This window comes from Enhydra lutris, unplaced genomic scaffold (genome assembly GCF_002288905.1).
Source record: "Enhydra lutris kenyoni isolate GAN:26980312 unplaced genomic scaffold, ASM228890v2 scaffoldscaffold11, whole genome shotgun sequence".
NCBI classification, from domain to species: domain Eukaryota; kingdom Metazoa; phylum Chordata; class Mammalia; order Carnivora; family Mustelidae; genus Enhydra; species Enhydra lutris.
In genome coordinates this window covers 13,550,606-13,570,264 of record NW_019154095.1, presented here as the reverse complement: position 1 = coordinate 13,570,264, position 19,659 = coordinate 13,550,606, and the positions used below count along the sequence as shown (strand labels likewise).

Below are 19,659 nucleotides of genomic sequence, written 5' to 3'. Positions count from 1 at the left end.
CATTTCTGGGATTTACAAAAGTCATTTCTAATAATCCAAATGCTCATACAGTTATGAAACAGTTAAAGAAAAGCACTATTTACAACTTCTGTTAGCAGCTCCCATCATTTGGGTTACTATGAAATGAAAAGCATGATCAACATGACATCAGAAAAGATGAAAAATCCACATATTTGAATGAGTCTGTAAGTCGTTTGTTGTGTTATGGACGCACAGGTCTCTGGAGAGTGTGGCTGAGGCCAGGACGACGGTCCTGAGTGATGAGCTTTACACCAAGATAGCTGAGTTAGCCGAAAGGTGTGTAATCAGTACAAGGAGCAGAGAGCTCCCTGTCGAATATGCATTGAAGGGATTCCTGCGTAACGTTCCTTCCTGCAAATGCATGACTGACTTCATGTACATGAGATGTCACAGACTTAGCCATGTTTCAAGAGGGATGCGCCAAACTCACACTCTAGTCACGTTCTAGTCTGCAGCCAAGCATAGACCTTGATTTTTGGGCAAATGCAGCTTTTCTATTTATCCAAATTGCCCGAAGATGACTGAAGACGTTCTGTGGATTGACAAGGTATTAACTAATCCCTCCTCCAGAAACTAAACCTCGTAATATCCTTCTTGGCCACCTAAATGGATGAAACCAACAAGACCACCATATAACATCCCAATGTACAAAGTAATTGTCAAACTGGGTTCTTACCTATAAAATATGAGAGGAGTATTGCCAGGAGCACGGAGACCCCTACAGCGCACAGGGCAGTACATTTCCAGCTACAATACTTGGAAGACTTCTTGAATTTAAAAGCACTTCTTGATAGGGTGTTTCTAGGTAGTGGCCGAGTAGGCGGCGAATAAACAGAGCCAGATGCCATCGTGTATCCTGGGGTTGCAGTGCTGAACAGTGGCGTTGTCCCTGTTCCTGTTTTGAATAGGAAATGCCTGTGGAACAGAACAATTATCATCAGAAGATACAGATATGCTAACATGTGGGAGACAGACACGGCTATCCATGAGCTCTTCCCCCTGTCTTCTGTCTCTCTCATTACCTCATTACCTCTATTTAAAAATATTAGAAATTAAGGAAATATCTTAACCAACTCATAATGGTGACTCTGATGACAGAAATTGACTTGTAAAGTACACAGAAGTATTGATGTACACCAATTATTACCGTGCCTTCAAGTAGATATCTTGAGACGCTCTGCAGTTATTCTAATCACACCATTTCTTGCCCAAAACCATTCGGGAACTTCCTTGTATGAACTGTACTAAGAACATAATCACATTCCACTTAAGACAAATCACATCACTTTAAAGCTACACGTTGTGTTTTATGACTACATGAGACCACGTACTCGTATAAACACAAGGATGCATGATCATGTTGATGTTTTGCAGACAGATTTATTTTTCTGGAATTCCACGGAAACATTCTAACCCCAGCCTGCTCTCCCACTAACAAGCACTATCAAGCTTGGCCACAGGCAGCTGGTCAGGTCTCAAGGGATGCAAACCGATTTTATTTTTAGCTTATGTCAAACATAACTGGGGAAGGGGGAGAAAGAGGAAGGAATCACAGAACACTTCTAAAACCAACCTAAATAAATGAAGGGGTCAGTGAAGCAAGTTTTAGATCAAATACAGAAACAGTCTATAACAACTGAGCTGGATGGCAGTGGAGGAAAATACTTCTAGAAGTGGTACATTTTGAAAATGTATAAGCAGAAATTACATGATCACATGACAAGAGTGCTGTATAAGAAATTCTCCAGGAGGGGCACCTGGGTGGCTCAGTGGGTTAAAGCCTCTGCCTTCTGCTCAGGTCATGATCTCAGGGTCCTGGGATCGAGCCCCACATCGGGATCTCTGCTCAGCAGGGAACCTGCTTCCTCCTCTCTCTCTGCCTGCCTCTCTGCCTATTTCTGATCTCTGTCAAATAAATAAATATAATATTAAAAAAAAAAAGAAAGAAATTCTCTAGGAACAACAGTTAATATAGATTCCTATTAACAATCAAAGTCCCCAAATTAAAGAAAAAAAGTGCCATGTTTTTCATGGTTTATATTTCCTGTTATACCAGTAAGTTATTGTGAATTCACTGTGTGTCCTAACACGTACTATTATTTTCTCTAATAACATGTCCAGTGAAGTCAACAGACTGTTTTCTCTTATGTATTCAGGAGGTTATGGGTATTCCATAGTGGAATATTCCACTACAGTACAATATTCCACTATGGAATATATATGGAATGTATGTATGTAATATATATGGAATATTCCACTATGGTACAATACAGTTTCTGTGAAAGATGACTATAGATGGTACATAGCTGAATATTTTAAAATTTTACTACTGATATCCTTATTTTAATGTATAAGAGAATAAACTGAATATATCAAATAACTTAAGGGGTTCACAGGGCAGAACTCGGAAGCTAGACTACGAGGTTCAAATCCTGATTCACTGCTGACTGTGCATATGTCCTTGGGGAAGTTACTTCATCTCTTTGTGTTTTGGTTTCTTAGTCTGTAAAATGGAGACAGTAATAGCCTCTACCCTTCAGGTTTGCAGTGAGGCTCAAAGGAGTTCATATTTGCTGTCAAGTGCTTGGAATATGGTAAGCACAGCAGCAGTGTTAGATAAATAAAAGAGCCAGACTCATGAGTTTATGTGCATTACTGCTTATGAATATTGTTGTGAGGGCTAATCAGGTCCTTAAGTCACAAAGAATCCATTTCTAGAAAAGTACTAAGTGACTAACTGTGTTGCTGGAGTAGAAACAGCGCAAAAGTCATGAAAGTTTGCCTAACACAAGTATAGTGGGAAGAATTCTGGAGTAGAAATCAGATCTGAGTTTAAGTTCCTGGTTGATCATTTCCTACATACGTGATTGTAGGAAGCCTCAGTTTTGCTTTTCATCTGGAAAATGGAGCTAATGATTTGCTTATCTCACAGGGTTGTAAACCCGTTAATGTATCTAAAAACGCTTTGTCGGGGTGCATGAGGGGCTCAGTCAGTTAAGCATCTGATGCCTTTGGCTCAGGACATGATCTCCAGGTTTGAGATTGAGCCTCCATTGGGCTCGCTGCTCAGTGGGGAGCCTGCTTCTCCCTCTGCCGCTTCCCCTGCTTGTACTCTATCTGTGTTAAATAAATAAATAAAATCTTTTAAAAAATATTGTGTCAAACACACAATTAGAACAGATGCAAATGATCAGTTGCTACGTCTATAAATTATACTAGTAACTGTACTGTGAGTCTCTTTTCCCATATGGAGGTACTTAGCAGGGCAAATTTTAAAGTCTATAGTCTGAATTAAATGTTACGTTGGACATAGCATTTTTAAAATCTCCTACCATATCCCTATTCAGCACGGTCATTAAGAACATGGGCCCTGGATCAAGACTGGGTTGAAATCCAGACTTTACCTATAATGAGCTGGATGATATCTGGTGAATGACTCAAATTTTCTGCATCTTGGTTGTATCATCCATAAAATGGGAATATGAGTAGTAGCTACTGTGTAGACAATTATATGAGGATTCAATGGAAGTAACACACACGCCGTGTTTCTATAAGTACCTAACACAAGGTAAGAGCTCAACAAGTCTTAGCTATTTATCTTCCCAAAGTCACAGGCTGCGTATTCCAAAAGACCAAAAAGGATCATTTGGGGCCTTCAGATTCCAATTCAATAGGTAACAACCTCTAAAGCCAATGTTTGTAGAATGAATTCCCAGTTTTACAAACTTGATACAGGAAGTTCTACACATGGGCAGGGATTCCGGAGGAGAAGATGGATTGAAACAGACCAAGCAGGAACCTAATTATTCAGACGAGCTGTGAGCAACCTCTTACTGTAAAGGACCGAACAGGAAACACTGCAGCATTTTCTGGCCATGCCCGCTCAGGATGGCAGCCATAGATCATACAGAAATGATCGTGTGGGGCTGTATTCAAAGAAAACTATGCTTACGGACCCTGAGATTTTAATTTTATAGAATTTTCCCATGTCATGAAGTAATGGGGTTAAAGTTGTACAGTACTATTTATTTATTTATTTATTTATTTACAGAGAGCAAGATCGCAAGTAGTCAGAGAGGCAGGCAGAGAGAGGGAAGGGAATCAGGCTCCGCACTGAGCAGACAGCCTGATGCGGGGCTTGATCCCAGGACCCTGGGATCATGACCTGAGCTGAAGGCAATGGTTTAACCCACTGTGCCTCCCAGGCGCCCTGTACAGTACTCTTTAAAGTGAGTTTTTCCTCCTGAAATTCTCCCCCCTCAACCCCCTTGGCTGTCTGTGCTCTACTTCACTTCTCTCAATTCCAGTGGCTGCTTCACTGCGTTGGCCCCAGGAGACAGGAGACAAAATGAGAAGCAGAAAGAGCCCAGGTCTCTAGCTGGTTTCCTATAGCCCCATCTACTGGGGTATAGCCATAATGTCGGGGAGAAATTTGAGGTGAGACGGAAGGGGTTACCCTCCAGACTAGGAGGGGAATCCTGCAGAAAGGGAGCTGATAAAACAGAGCTTCAACAAGGCCCAGGGAGAGACGCCTGCCCCCCGCTTCATAGGCAGCATCTTGGGGAGCTGGCATGACTCCAGAGAGGGATGAGGCTCTCCACTACTCCCACACCACGCACGGGGGTACAGAAATAGCAGAGAGCACTACCTGACAATTATGGACAGAAACAAGCTGCATTTGAACAGCAACCAGCATGGCGGCCCATGGCCAAAGGCAGATTCCATTCCCTTGCCTTAGTCTTTGGTACCATGAAGAACCTCTGGGGAAAAGCGGACATAGAGAGGATTTGGGATGTAACCAAAATGTGTGAAAGATACAAAATTTAAGAGATTAAGGGTTTGTCTTAGATTAGAAAAATCTCTCTACCTATTATCTAGGAGGAGGGAAACGGGAGAGGTTGGATGAACTCAGAAGATTCCCCATGTCTCAGAAACACGGGCCCTGCTCCTGGCTTCCCTGGTGCTGGAGAAGTGGAGACCACAGAGCGTGTCCACAGAACCTGACGGAAACAAACCTGTACCTTCAATGTCAGACAGAGGCCTGGGGAGGCCTCTGGGTCCCAAAGACCAAACGGACAGGTGGAGCATGGAGGTGTTTCCGTCGGGCAGAGCCTCCCTGAGATTTCGGCGTCTCAGCAACATTTGTAGGAAGGAGAATTACTACTGTGGCTTCAAGAGTAGCTTGGACATCGCAGAGTGTCCCACTGGGCCTGAAGAGGCCACACAGGTGGGGATGAAGGTTGTCCTGGCAGTAACGTGGCCGTCAACAGTGAAGGGACAGATAGTTATGTGCGGACTCCACCACAATCAAACGAAGAAACAGACCAGCGGGCTCTGAAATTCCGCCATCTGAAAAGCATCCCACGAGTTTTCTGAGGAGAGAATTATTTTATCACCGAATTCACCATCCAGAAACGTCTTTCCATGTGTCACTCCGGCCTCTCCGCATCCTGTGACTCTCTGCCAGGTCATTCCAGCCTCAGGAACATGCTTCTCATGTATTAAAAAAAAAAAAAAAAAAAAATCCTGCCAAAATTACTATCAAAACCAGACGGTTTTGACCTGGCATCCACATGAGGTTTGGAGAAGAAAGGGAGAGATTTTCTTTACTTCTCAGACCGTATTTGGGAATGAAAAAAGCGAATCCTGTGAGAATATCCCCCATTGTATTCGGCAATAAAGCAGCAGCTTCTTTTTTAACACAGAGCACACGGGCTCAGGCTGATTCGGTTCTGATGTGTCTAATGATGCCCTGCGTGTCGCCTGCCTCCAGTCCCTCCGCTCTCGGGGCCGCCGTTTCACTCTGGTGATGAACTAGAGAGGCGCACTTGAAGACAGACTATCAGAGACTGAGAGGAGGAAAATCAATTTCAAAGCCCCGAAGACGGCTGGTGCGGGAGGTCACTGAACACTAACCGTTGCTTTGTGGCTTCGGAATCTTGAGGGGGGGATTCTATCGAACAACAACAACCAGAAGCAGACGAGGGCTGGGGAACTCGACCGCCTTATCCCCCGCGTGGCCATGCCACCGGCCACGGAAACAATTACTCTGGATTCAGCACAATTAATAACTGCTCCTTTTCCTTCTGAAGTGGAAAGAGCTGTTTCTTTGTGGATCTGCCTTCAGCACCGACCAGCCTTTTCATTTCAGCTTCCGCCTTCGGTCCTGGCTTCTATTTCTCTCCGAGCCTGGGAAGGAGCTTTCTACAGGTCATGCCACAAATTTAAAATTAGGAGGGACAGGACTGAATCCCTCCATTCTTTCCTGCTGTCCCCATTCAGACTTTTGGGTCACTGTTAGTAACTCTATCCTGCAGGTTTCGCTGAGGGACTCGGGGGGTGATTTTCAATTACTCTTCTGGCCTGCCTGTCCTGTGCAGTCCCTTACCCCCCACACTCCTACCCCCCAGTGGTCCCCCTACCAGAGAACCCTGCGTTCTTTTCTTTATGGCCTGCCTGTCTTCCTTGCCTCCCTCTCTCCTTCCCTCTCTCATTCCTTCCCTTCCCCTCCCCTCCTTCCCCCTTCGTTCGTTCGTTCGTTCCTTCCTTCTCATCTCCCTGTCTTTTCCCTTCCCTTTCCCCTTCCTTTCCTGTCTGATTTTCTGTGGGGTTGAGAAGTTCTTCTGAGTTCTTACACTTCAACTTCCTCTTCTGAATCTATTTGGCAGAGGCAAAGGTGAGGCGAAAGTAACATTTTCATTTCACGTTTTCTACTCTCAGATGAAACATCATGGTTTAAAGGCTAGATCCTGAACTACTTCTATACCTCCAGTCGTAATTCCTCCCTGCTCTTCTCTCAGGCCTCTGACCACTGCCTCTTGTCCTTTGTTTTGCTTTCTTCCCCCTATGTCTTCTCAGGGATGGTTCATTCTTTAGAAATTCTACACTTTTGATTGGTTTTGTCTTTCAGAATAATAAACTACAAAACTTACGATCATAAAATTTTTAATGGCAAAATAATCAGATTTTTGAAGTTAAATTTAAATGTCCTTTTATATATGATATGATATGATGTTATACGATACATCAACATACCGATGCTCATTTGAAAAGATCCTGACATCAAGTACAAAATTAAATAAGTTATAATATATAATTAAATTGTAAGCTCACAACAAAAATTGTAAGATTGCAAGAGTCACTAGGAAACAAATGGGTTCATACTAGTCTTTTGTTCAGAACATTAACATAATCATGTTATTCCTCTAATATCAAGAGCACGGTTTCATATGTTGCAAATTTCAGGGACCAAAATGAAAAGCATCCTTGGAAAATATACTGCGTTACTCAAAGTGGTTTGAGTCATTTCCTCAATGGAGCGCTATGAGAGAAAATAAGAGTCAAAAAGAAAGTGTGCCATCACTGAATGAAATTTTAATTAGATCAACTTCATAGCTGGCTGTCTTCATACAAAAGAGGTTTCTTTTCTTCAATATTTTATACAGTGTTAAAAACCTTTCTAGAGATTAGCAAACAGAGCAAACGACTAAAAAGAGCATCACAGTGTTCAGTGCTGTCCCTGTGGCATAGCTGAAACCTTTATTAGTGAACCATGAACACCTAGAATACTATTTTTGTGTATAATCTAGTACGTCTTATGGGGGGAAAGACACTACTGCCCTGGAGATGTGACGGTTTTTCTTGCTCTTCTCAAATTCTTGGTTGAACAAAGAGAATGAGCTACTTCAAACTTAACATGAACCGCTTACATAAAACGTCTTGATGTGTCCTGCTTTCTACTTACGTTTCTAGGCAAATTAATAAAACGTTTCCCTGGAACACAAACTGCTTCCTTCAAATGAGGGGCTCTCATTTCAAAGACAGTGTGCCAATGAGAAGACTGACTGACGATATTGGGTCACATTTACAACCTTTTCAGAATCCAAAGTTCTGACTTAAGAGCTGAGGGAATTTTGAGGGATAGGTTCCTTTTCCTTCAGGCAAAATACAACTTTCTGGATTTAAGAGGCTTATTAAAGGTCTCACAAGATTTCCTCAACATCAAACGACTCTTCTAAAATGACATTTTCAGATCTAAAGCAAATGAATCCCACACTTACGGATTAAATTTACCTGGAAATATATGAAGGCTAAAATTAACCACTGGGTTCAAAATAGTTTTAGTCACTTGATGATGCCAAAACAATGGGCAGGTTGCCTAGAATTCATTTTAAGATAAAAATTTGCAAAAACTGTCAAAATATATAAAATTTAACGGTTGTGCATTATCTTCCTTTCATATTGCTCATTACCACTTATTTAATTGCTTGTAGTCTATAATTAAGAATATACCGATTAAATACCACAGGAGTTTAAACAGCCTCCAGTATTTATCAGTATATATTTGAAAGACATGATATACCTAAACTGTGATAGTAACCACTATCCAAACACTCTGAAAACTTCCAGATAACCTGTGGTTCATTATCACAGTCTTCCGAATTTTCACTACCAGGTCCTGCATTTTAAGTTCCAAAGCCAACTGGATGATCTTTTAAATGTATATTTAGCAGTGTGTTTATAACTAATTAAAAGACTGAAAGAGCAGTTTACTCAAATGATGTGCTTTCGATAATAATGCAGGGAAATAAAAAGAAATATTAATGCAGCTAAATACAAAATTTCCGGCAGCTATGAAGCAAGAAAACTAAAGAAAGCAGAAGCCTAAACAGAAAATTACCTGTTCTTATTCAAGGCCGGGCTCCTGCTTGTTTTCTTTACTTCTTAGCAACTGATTCTCGATAGGTATCCAAAGCCATTTAGTACAGTTACTGACTGGGTTTCGATACCTGGCTATTCGGGAAAGAACTCTCCATCTGTTGAGGACGCCGGCCCTCGGAAGCTCTGGGAGAATGCAGAGGCTGCTGTGAATGTTCACGAAGAAGCCCACCCACACTAGCAGCAGAGGAAGGCTCTAAAAGGTGTTCGGCACCTCCACTCTTTCACAAGAAAACATTGCAACCAGACGGATGATGGGATCGCAGGTTTTGGTAAGGCCTGGGGAGCTTAGGTAGCCACTGACAGAACAAAATCTACTAAGAGTCCATGCCCTACATTAGAGCAGCGGTCCTCAAACCTGGGCTCACATCAGAGTCCCTTGAAGGGCTTATTAAACCAGAAGATCTCGGTGGAACCCCCCAGCGGATACTGCCAGTCCAGAGACCACAGTTTGAGAACCACTATGGTAACATGTTGTCGTACTGGGTTTTTAGCTTCAGTTTCACTCAAGACTCTCATCAAGATTCTCTAACAAATTAGAAAATCATTCAAAAGATTCCTGCTTCTTAGAAAGTTACGGCTGGGAGCTCACCTCAAGAAGTCAACTTAGAAGGAATGGAATTTTTACAGTGGGAGGCTCAATCTACTTGACCTCAGCATCAAACAGCTTAAAGATTTGTCCTTGTTCTATATCATTTCACTCTTAATTTTTTACTTCCTGAGCAGGGAGCTTGATTGGGGCTTGATTCCAGGACCCTGGGATTGTGACCTGAATTGAAGCAGTCGCTTAACCAAATGAGCTACCCAGGTGCCACTACTTTCAAGTATTTATCATGTTTGTTGGGCTTTATGTCTAAATGAGACACCAGCATCTGTTCTCTCTTGGTTCTTTTTCTCCTACACTATCTGTATTTCCATGTGTCTATAAGACATTCACCAAAACACTATCTCACTCCACAAGTGTCTTCTTTTGGGGGTTCTCTTTCTGTATTTCTTTGAACTTAATACTTGGGTGTATAAGCCATGGAGAAGTCTAGCTGATAACTCACCGTGGGTATTTACAACTTCCCAAAGGTTCCGTCCTACAGAAATGCTATTTCTTTACCCTTAAACTTTCTGGCTAGAATTGTTTTTATACATTCTTCTTTCCTCTATAATCTTGGCTTCAATTTACAACCTATATTAAAATTTATAGGAGGAAAAAAGCTACCTCTCATCCTTCTCTTTATCTGTTAAGAGAGACTTCTGGAAAACTCGGTTATAAATATTTTTAAGGCACCAAACACACATACATGCACACACGTAAACATAACCTCTTTACCCCTTTGCACATCTGTTATATTGAGGAGAAGGGAAAGAAATAGAAATATTTCCCACACAAATGCCTTCTCCTTCACTTTTCTCCTTCTTTGAAGCTGCTGAGGACCAGGAGTGACAATCAAGGTGGCATTCTTAGTACTGGCCAGAGTGAAGGCACCCTCACACCCCACACCCCAACCAAGGTTGTAATCCCGGCAGCTTCAGATCGACAAGAGAACAGGATGAAAAAAAAAAAAAATAGAGCTACCCTATGACCCTGTAATTGCTCTACTGGGTATTTACCCCAAAGATAGAGATGTAGTGAAAAGAAGGGCCATATATACCCCAATGTTCATAGCAGCAATAGCCACAATTGCCTAACTATGGAAAGAGCCAAGATGCCCTTCAACAGACAAATGGATAAAGAAGATATGGTCCATATATACAATGGAATATTACGCAGCCATCAGAAAGGATGAATACCCAACTTTTATATCAACATGGACGGGATTGGAGGAGATTATGCTGAGTGAAATAAGTCGAGCAGAGAAAGTCAATTATCATATGGTTTCACTTACTTGTGGAGCATAAGGAATAACATGGAGGACCATAGGAGACAGCAAGGAAAAGTGAATTGGGGGAAATCAGAGGGGTAGATGAAGCATGAGAGACTGTGGACTCTGAGAAACAGACTGAGGGTTTTGGAGGGGAGGGGGGTGGGGGGATGAGTGAGGCTGGTGGTAGGTATTAAGGAGGGCACATATTGTATGGAGCACTGGGTGTGGTGCATAAACAATGAAACTTGGAACACTGAAAAAAATAAAATTAAAAAAAAAAAAAAGTTCATGAATAGAAAAAAAATCCTCTTCCTAAGGTTCAGAGGGAGAATTCTAGCATACTTAAAACAAAACAAAACAAAACAACCACCCATACTGAATCCTCATTATTAGAGTTAAAGACAAAGTTTTTTCTCTTATTCTTTCAATATTATTTTCGAACATGTTTTCAAGGGTGGGAGCAGGAGAACTGAGAAGAGTACTCACCCAGATGAGGAAAGTATAAAGTACTTAGAGGACTAGGTTTTAATTCACTTCAATTAAATTTATTTAATTACTTCAATAACTACTGTGGTTACAACAGTAGTCAACGAAAGCTGTAACTAAAAATAAAAACTAGCAAACGGGATTTCCAAAACTGAAAGGGCTTGGGTCAAGGATTGATATAAAGGAAAACAGTTAATAAGTAATAAAACTTACCTAGAGTGAGCCAATAATAGACTGAACTTTAGTATTTTTCTTTTTTGTGCTTTGATAATTTAATCTCTGATAATTTTGAAATGGGCGAGTCCAAACACAGGTGTATGTGCGTGTGTGTGTAAATTTTATAAGAATTGCCTAGGGTTGGTTCAAAATGGATTAATTATTTTGCCTCTAATATAAAGGTACTATTACTATAAACTTAATTGAAAATGGTTCATAGTAAGTAATATACTATGCATCCCTGAATTGTAAAAAGAAAATGTTTTTAGAACCCTACTGATTAAAATGCCTTTTCTTTTATTACCTCTAAATTAATTATGATATGCATTTTAAAGAAAAATATTTTAAATAAGAAAATTATATACCCCCCCAAGTGAGTAATCAACATTAGGATATAAATTATATATTTTGATGTGCAAACAAAAGAACAAATATGTAATGATTCTAGCTGTGACACAGTGAGTTGGTAAGACTGATAAACTACTTCTTCATGCTGATAGCATGTTGTGGTCTCAAATCTATTACACTTTTGAATTGATGTGCTATTATCTTTGGACAACTTTCACACCAGGAGGTGATCCCAGCAAGAAAAATGTCTTAAATGAAAAGCTTATAAACAAGATACATTTCACTGCTATTACCTGAATTAATATGAGCTATTAGTGGTTGTACAAAACAGTGCTTTGAGACAAAATCTGTTTTTTATATTTTACCAAAAAATTCCACAGTACGAATATATGAATAATTATATATTTTAGCAATTGCCACTGTATCAATTTGCAATTATACTGTATACACAAACACGTTTATGGAAAGTACAGCATCGATCTCTGAAAACTGGGAAGAAAAATTCTAGAGTATTCATGTGATCTGTTGGAAGAGCATTTTAGTGAATTCGTATTTATTTTTCAGTATTAGGTGAGAAACTTAATACAATATAAAATTTATGTATAACCACAGCTTTATAAAAATATATAGGGTTATAATAGGAAGCAAACTATTTTTATTAAGACTTATGTAAACACAGACAAATCTATAATCAAGCACTAAATCATGTTACAGAGTTTGGGAGGATTAGGAATGGAACAACAGGTTAAATACACAGATTTGTTTCTTTCTTTTTTTTTTTTTTTTTCCTTTTACCATTACCAAGAAGGCTAAAATAGGTTCACACCCTTTGTTTCAAATTTTAGTTATTATAATGGTGTGGTCATAGCATCAAATGCACAAATCTATATCAGATATTTTCCTACATGTTTTAAGATTATCAATTACAGCTACTGTTGGCATTTGCATACTAAATATATTAAAATTAAAATGGGAATAAAAAGAATGCCTTAAGATTCCTATGTGCTATTTGAACAAGATTTTAATTATTAATTCATTCAATTATTGATGGCCAACTATCCTTAGAACTGCTCAGAGTTTCTAAATAAGTTTGAGAAGGAAGTATGATCTAGATAAAGACAAGAATTTCAAGTGTAGATGTAAGTTTACAAAGAATAGAAGAATTATAGGATTGTAAGAGATACTGAAGATGTACCTTAGTCAATCACATATTAGTGAACCGAAAGTAGCTAAGAAGACAAAACATAAAGCAACCAGTCCAAAGAGAGGAAGGCATTTTAAATAAGCCTTAATGAGCACCTATTTACTCTGCACAAGGAAACTATTCTGATTTTAACTTCACAAAATCCCCACTCTGTGTGTGGTGTGTGTAATAAAATTTCCTTTTTTAAGATGAGGAAACTGAGCCTTAATTTGTCAGAATTTATATAGAGGCAAGGGTAGGTCTTTTGGGCCCTAAAATTTATGTTCTTAACCAGTTCATTATACAGTAGTAGTTTCTAAATGAGATATGTATCTTAACTCACGTATAAAACACACTTCCGTTTGGACTTATCTCCTGTCTAAAGAATAAGAAAGATACTAAGCTTTAATACTATGTAGTACTGTGACCATCGTGAAAGCTGCTTTCAGTCCTTTTGTGGGAAAGTCACAGATGTCTGTGAGGGATTCCCTGAGAGAAAGATGAGCTCACCTAGTAGACGAGTTGACAGCAACACTTTCACCTTCTAACTTCTGCGCCTGTTTGTGATTAACTAAATACAAGACTCTTCCCAATACTTTGGGATGAGCTGCGCAGTGATTCTGAAAATCTTTTTTAACCACATCCAGGTTAGCCAGCTGGCTCATGGCAAAGTATCCGAAAGAGTTATAGAACTTAAAAGTGAGTTAAATATATAGAAAGGAGAAGGGGCCAAATTTGATGACCTTTTCTGGGAGGACAAGGGGCTGTCAACAGCATGCTACCAAGAATATATTTTTGAAAAAATTATTAATCTGTCCCTTCACGTAAAGTGGTATTCAAGCACAAGGAAGGAAGTACTGCTTCTTTAAAGAAACTCTTAGTTCAGACAGGATTTTTAAAAACTCACATTTGGAAATATTCCCATCAATATATTATTTTGTTGCCAAGAACAATGATTGCCATCTATAACAATTTTTAATTTTCTAAGCTGCTTAAACGTCTGCAAAACATGGTATGTTAGTGAGTTTGGTCCTTGTTTATTTAAAGATGTGCAAATGTAACAACTTCTAATTAGTTTGCTAGAACATCAGAGACATTAGTCAAGCTTCAGCAGATACTGGATGATCCTACTTGTGTGGAATCTAAAAAAAGTCCAACTCATAGAACCAGAGAGCAGAATGGTGGTTGCCAGGGGGTGCTTAGGGGTGGGGGAATTGGGGAGATGTTTGTCAAAGGGTACAAACTTCTAGTTATAAGATGATTAAGTGCTGGTGATCTAATGTACAGCCAGGTGATTACAGTTATTAACATTATATTGGATACCTGAAATTTGCTGAGAGGAGACCTTGAGTGCTCTCACCACACACACACACACACACACACACACACACACACACACACACAAGCTACACCCAGGTGAGGGGATGGATATATTAATTATTTTACAATGTGTGTGTCTCTGTGTGTGTGCGTATGTATGTGTATATATATGTGTGTGTGTGTATATATATATAGTGTATATATATATTTTAATGTTCAGGTTCAATGTTATACCTTAAAAAATCAAACTGTGCAATCTAAATTGTATATATTTTTATTTGTCAAAAGGAAGTTCATATAGTTGTTAGGTCAAAAACGTTTATGTATAGTTAATATTTGACATGTAATTATCTTATAAATATATACTTAATATTTGTTAAACAAAATTAAGTGACAGACTGAAAGAAAATCAAATTATTTAGAAATGCTATTTATTTCATTTCATCCTTTCAAATTTTAGTTTTAGATACGTATGATAACTTGCATAAGATTAGTACATTGCTAAAGCTGTACAATTAATAACTGAATAAATACATGTATTTTGGGGTTGAGTGCTTTTATTTTCTTTCATCTCTAATTAACAAAATGGAGCCACTATAAGAAGGAAAGGAATTAATTTAGAATCTGGGATCTAGCTGAGTGCTGCCACCGACCAGTTACGTGACCTTGGGCAGATTACTAAAATCTCAATGGGCTCTAAAAGAAGGTAAGATCGGGTAATTGCGAAAATTTACTCCAACTATGAATTTGTTCTGGAATGTAGTCCATATATTTCTCAAAAGTGCTCGCCACTTCTCCCCGTCCTCTGTCACAACCTTGAGTTTTTCACACTGGTACATTGTAAGACATTCATAAATACCCACGAAATGAGGGAAAGCATTCAGGATTCATTTTGTGAAATATCACTATTCCACCATGATCTCAGATAATCTCCTCCCCTTAAGATCACTTTTTTTCTAAAGCAAACCCTGTTTCTGAAATTTACTTCATAGCTGATCTCCTGTAGGAAGCCACCCCAATTAAATAGGAAAAATACCGGTTATTCTCAATCTAAAAATACCTATTTCCGAAGTTGAAAAGGCTATCTAATTGTTCACAAAAACTAATCAACATGCCAATTCTTGTTAGTTGTCATTGCCTTTCCTTTACCAAGCCTTTACTGCTTTCCAAGTTATTATTCATCCTTCTAAATATGGAATTAATTATTTTTCTCTTAACTGTATAGCAGAGGAAAAGAATAAAGAAAAGCAAAGAAGTCAAAGTGCTACTTTACAATGACATTTCAACAAATCCTTATAAAATCTTTAAGAAGTATTACCAGACCCATTTTATGAAAAAAAAAAAAGATAAAAATATATGAGTAATTTGCCTAAGGTTACACAGCTAGTAGAATGTTAAGATTTTAACCCAGATTTGTCCCCAAACCATTGCTATTTTTCTACCCCGCCATGAGCAGAAAGAAGCACTATCATAGTAGTGCAGGGTGTGATTGGAACAAGATGACTTCTCGTGGTAATATTCCAAGTGGTTCACAATATGAGGTGAGAAATCATAAAGAGGGTCATCGTAGAATCAAAGGGGTTATCAAATAGAATTTATTAAGCTTAGCTGGTTAATTCCATGTCTAAGAATGTAACCTTACAGGCAAAGGAGAAAGTATTCTGAAAATGGTTTAATAGAAAACAGACCTCACCTCAGGTTTGAAGAAAGAAATACAAAAGGCAAAACTTTGTCAAGGGAAAAATGAAGAAATACAGGAAGTGAGAAACAATGTTAATCAGTGATATAAACAGGATGAAATTTTAGAGCAAAACACAGTTTTAAAACTGGACAGAAATTAATTCTAGGATAAAGATAAAAATCACCCTGTAGTAGTGATGTTAGGCAGAGATCACACACACAGACACAGACACACACACACACACACCACACAGACACACACGCATGAAAACACACATGCGCCCATACACAAGAGGATTGAAACGTTTTCACAGACAATATTAGGGAAGAGTAAAAGGATTTTTAAAAATGCTCACAAAATGGTTGCTGAGAAAGAGGAAGAGAGGTGCCTCAAAAATGAATAGGTCATGCTCAGAAAAAGGTAAGGATGAAATCACAGTCATTAGCCATGACCAGAGTAATGGCACGGATGACCTTATACTTTGATCATGTTCAGAGAAGTGACCAGAAATGTGTTAGAAGTAAGTAAGAATTCATTTTCCTAGGTACTAGGGAAATTAAGGTTATCATGTGTGAATATTTTATACAGATTGCTGGTTATCCAAAACCAAACATTATCAGAGTAGAGTAATTGCATTTTGTTGGAATTATGCTTTCAAAAGTGACTTAAGGTCTATAGCAAATAATTAATGCATGCTTTCTTAGTGTCTTAATTGCTATTATAAAGAAACTGGTTCACCTCAATTAAACAACATAACACGCCTACTCCATTGTACAGTATCTTCATCATGCTCAAAAGACACCTAAAGCTTTAAACACCTTAAGTAAAACTGAGGTCTAACTCCTGACTGACGGGGAGACAATGCATCTATCAAGGCTTGGACTGATTCATTCCAAACATTTACCGCCTTAGTTAATTTAATGTTTCAGGAATAGGACTAGTTGCCTTTCATTACAATTTAAACATTTTTTTTTCCTTCTCAGGAATGAAATGAGCAGACCTGGGGTTCCTACCTGCAAAAATTCACCTTTTTTCTGTTGAACAACAGAAAGAGTGAAAGAAGCCAGAGAGTTTATTCTGATAGATCTGTGGCTGCAGGCTTGACCTACCTACCCCATGAAGATAAATTAGACTGTAACTCTTCCAGTCAGGACAAACACTTTTCTTGTCTGTTGGAGAGAAGAGAGCTTCTTGATGATAAATGGTGTTTACATTTGTTCAACTGTTAATTAGGTTATCTTATCCTATGCAATGGTTGTTCTTATTATTTGGTCATATTTTAAAACCATTTATGGAGCACCTATCATTTGCCAGGTACTTTACTTAACATTATTAAAGTCACAGCGCTCTTTTCAGTATGTAGTACTGTGGCACTGGAGATCGACCTAAGGTTGTAATAACCTGTAGATGATCATATGGATCATTTAAATGATGGATCCAGGATGAAAACCCTGGTCTGACTGTAAAACACAGACTCTTGTTTATGCTGCTGAGCTGTGTTTGTATCTGGGCTTACAGGTACAGCTGGACAAGACGGTGACAGACTGGATGACATACCCTAGCCTACCTGCAAACAGATTATTCCTAATTTTCTTTTCTCCTAGAGTCCTGCTTCATTTGAAAATGTTTGTGCAGTGGCGCCTGGATAGTATAGTCATTTAAGCAGAGGACCCTTGGTTTCAGCTCAGGTCATGAACTCGGGATGATGAGATCAAACCCAAAGTTGGGCTCTGAGCGCAGAGCCTAACTCCGTCCTCTTGAGTATCTATCTCTCTCCCTCTCCCTCTGCGCCTCCCACTTGTGCTCTCTCTCTCTCCCCCAAACAAATAAATACATCTTTAAAAAAAAGAAAGAAAGAAAATGTTTGTGCCAAGTGATGTCCTGAAGTATGACCACCACCCCGCGCCCCTCTCCCCCCGTTCCAGCACTCCCATCCTCCTGGGGGGCTTAACCTGATCTTAGGGAAGATAGAGACAGGATGGAGAAAACGAAGGAGAAGCATCTGATGGGCATCACCCACTCACAGGGCTTAGCGGGGTGGGGGTGGGGGGCGGTGAAACACCCGGAGCGCTGGGCTTGCACACAGTGAGGCTTCATGATGGAACTGGAGGCAACTGTTCCAGAAGTTTCTGTCCACCTCTCAAGAAGAGGAAGAGAAGGGGCGCCTGGGTGGCTCAGTGGGTTAAGCCTCTGCCTTTGGTTCAGGTCATGATCTCAGGGTCCTGGAATCGAGCCCCGCATTGGGCTCTCTGTTCAAGAGGGAGCCTGCTTCCCCCGCTCTCTCTGCCTGCCTCTCTGCCTACTTGTGATCTCTCTCTCTCTGTCAAATAAATAAATAAAATCTTTAAAAAAAAAAAAGAAGAGGAAGAGAAAATATTGTGTTATTTTATTGTTGTAACTGTCTAGGGCTTCTCCTACCCTGTCCTCGAAGAATCTATGTCCCACTCAAAACTGGCAGAACCTTCTCACTCAATGTCAAGTTTTTATTACAGATTAGTTTTTCTGTAAAACCACTCTGAGAAGAAAAAAAAAAGATATTTAAAAATAAAACTACTAGGTTTTATTCAGGAATATACATCAATATTGACTCCTGGGAATGACCTCCATTTTAGAGCTACTGTTAATCCACAGCCTACTTTTCCATTTAAGTTATCAGCATAATATTTGCTAAACAAGCAACCTGAGGCAGGTGTATTACAATTAGGTAATAATAATATCACTTTAAAAATCACGTTTTTTGGACGTCTGGGTGGCTCAGTTAAGCGTCTGTCTTCAGCTTAGGTCATGACCCCAGGGCCCTGGGATCGAGTCCCACATAGGGCTCCCTGTTTCTGCTTCTCCCTCTGCCCCCTCCCTCAAATAAATAACATCTTAAAAAATAAATAAAAATCATGCTTTTGCTTTTCCCTTATCTTAGTAATCACCTTTAATCTCATACTTTATTTTAGAATGAGGTCTCTATTTCAGTACAGCTGAAGAGCTTTGAAAACAAAAATTTTACTAGCTAGAGAGCTAGAGACACACAGTTGTTCCTTCTTTGAGTAAATTCAGGACCAAATTTTACTTTTGTTTTACATTTTTAGTGAATATATGATTTACCTTTAAATCTAACATTTTACCTTTGAAATTCAAAATTTGAACTTCTTGAACAAAATTTCATTGGCTATGTTGGCCTCAATATATGTTCTCTCTTGTCCTTTTGGTATTGTGAGAAGAAAATAAAAACAAATATTTTATTTTTATGTTAAGAACCGCATATTTAGAGAAAAACAGAAGCTTTTTCTGTGAAGGGGTTGACAAAGGGTTAAATATTTGCTACAAGTTGGCATAGAAACTAGAAAAGTTCAAGTTGAGAGTCAACCAATGACTGTATTCCAACCAATGGCTGTTTTTCTGCTTCCCCTCTCATTTAGTTTCTTTTTCTGATTTATCTTAGGCGTAAGTTAACATGCAACTTTACTTGTGGGAATAAATAATACTTCCTTGGGTAACAGTATGTCCCTCCATGTCCGGTATAGTTTCAGTTTATATCTGTAAAAGTTCTAGTGCAATTGTATTTATAACCCTTTCTCTTTTCATTTATTTTTATTATTTTAATATTTTTTAAGGATATTATTTATTTGTCAGAGAGAGAGAGAATGTGCGGGTGCCTGTATGAGCACGGGGAGGGGCAGAAGGAGAAGCAGGTTTCCCACTTAGCAAGGTGCCCCATGCGGGATTGGATCCTAGGACCCCAGGATCATGACAGACACTTAACTGACTGAGCCACCCAGGTGTCCCAAGTTCTTATAACATTTTCACTCTTAAACTGTCTGGTTTGATAATAAATT

The 19,659-nt window shown here is 39.1% G+C and overlaps 1 protein-coding gene across 1 annotated transcript in view; it reads right to left on the bottom strand.

Moving 5' to 3' along the window:
• Nucleotides 1–19,659, bottom strand: part of LOC111144452 (teneurin transmembrane protein 3) — a 494,164-nt gene that overhangs the window by 157,084 nt on the left and 317,421 nt on the right. Inside the window, exon 5 of the mRNA XM_022498770.1 lies at nucleotides 698–936. Coding sequence (XP_022354478.1) covers nucleotides 698–936 — 239 coding nt within the window. The remainder of the gene's footprint in view (nucleotides 1–697; nucleotides 937–19,659) is intronic.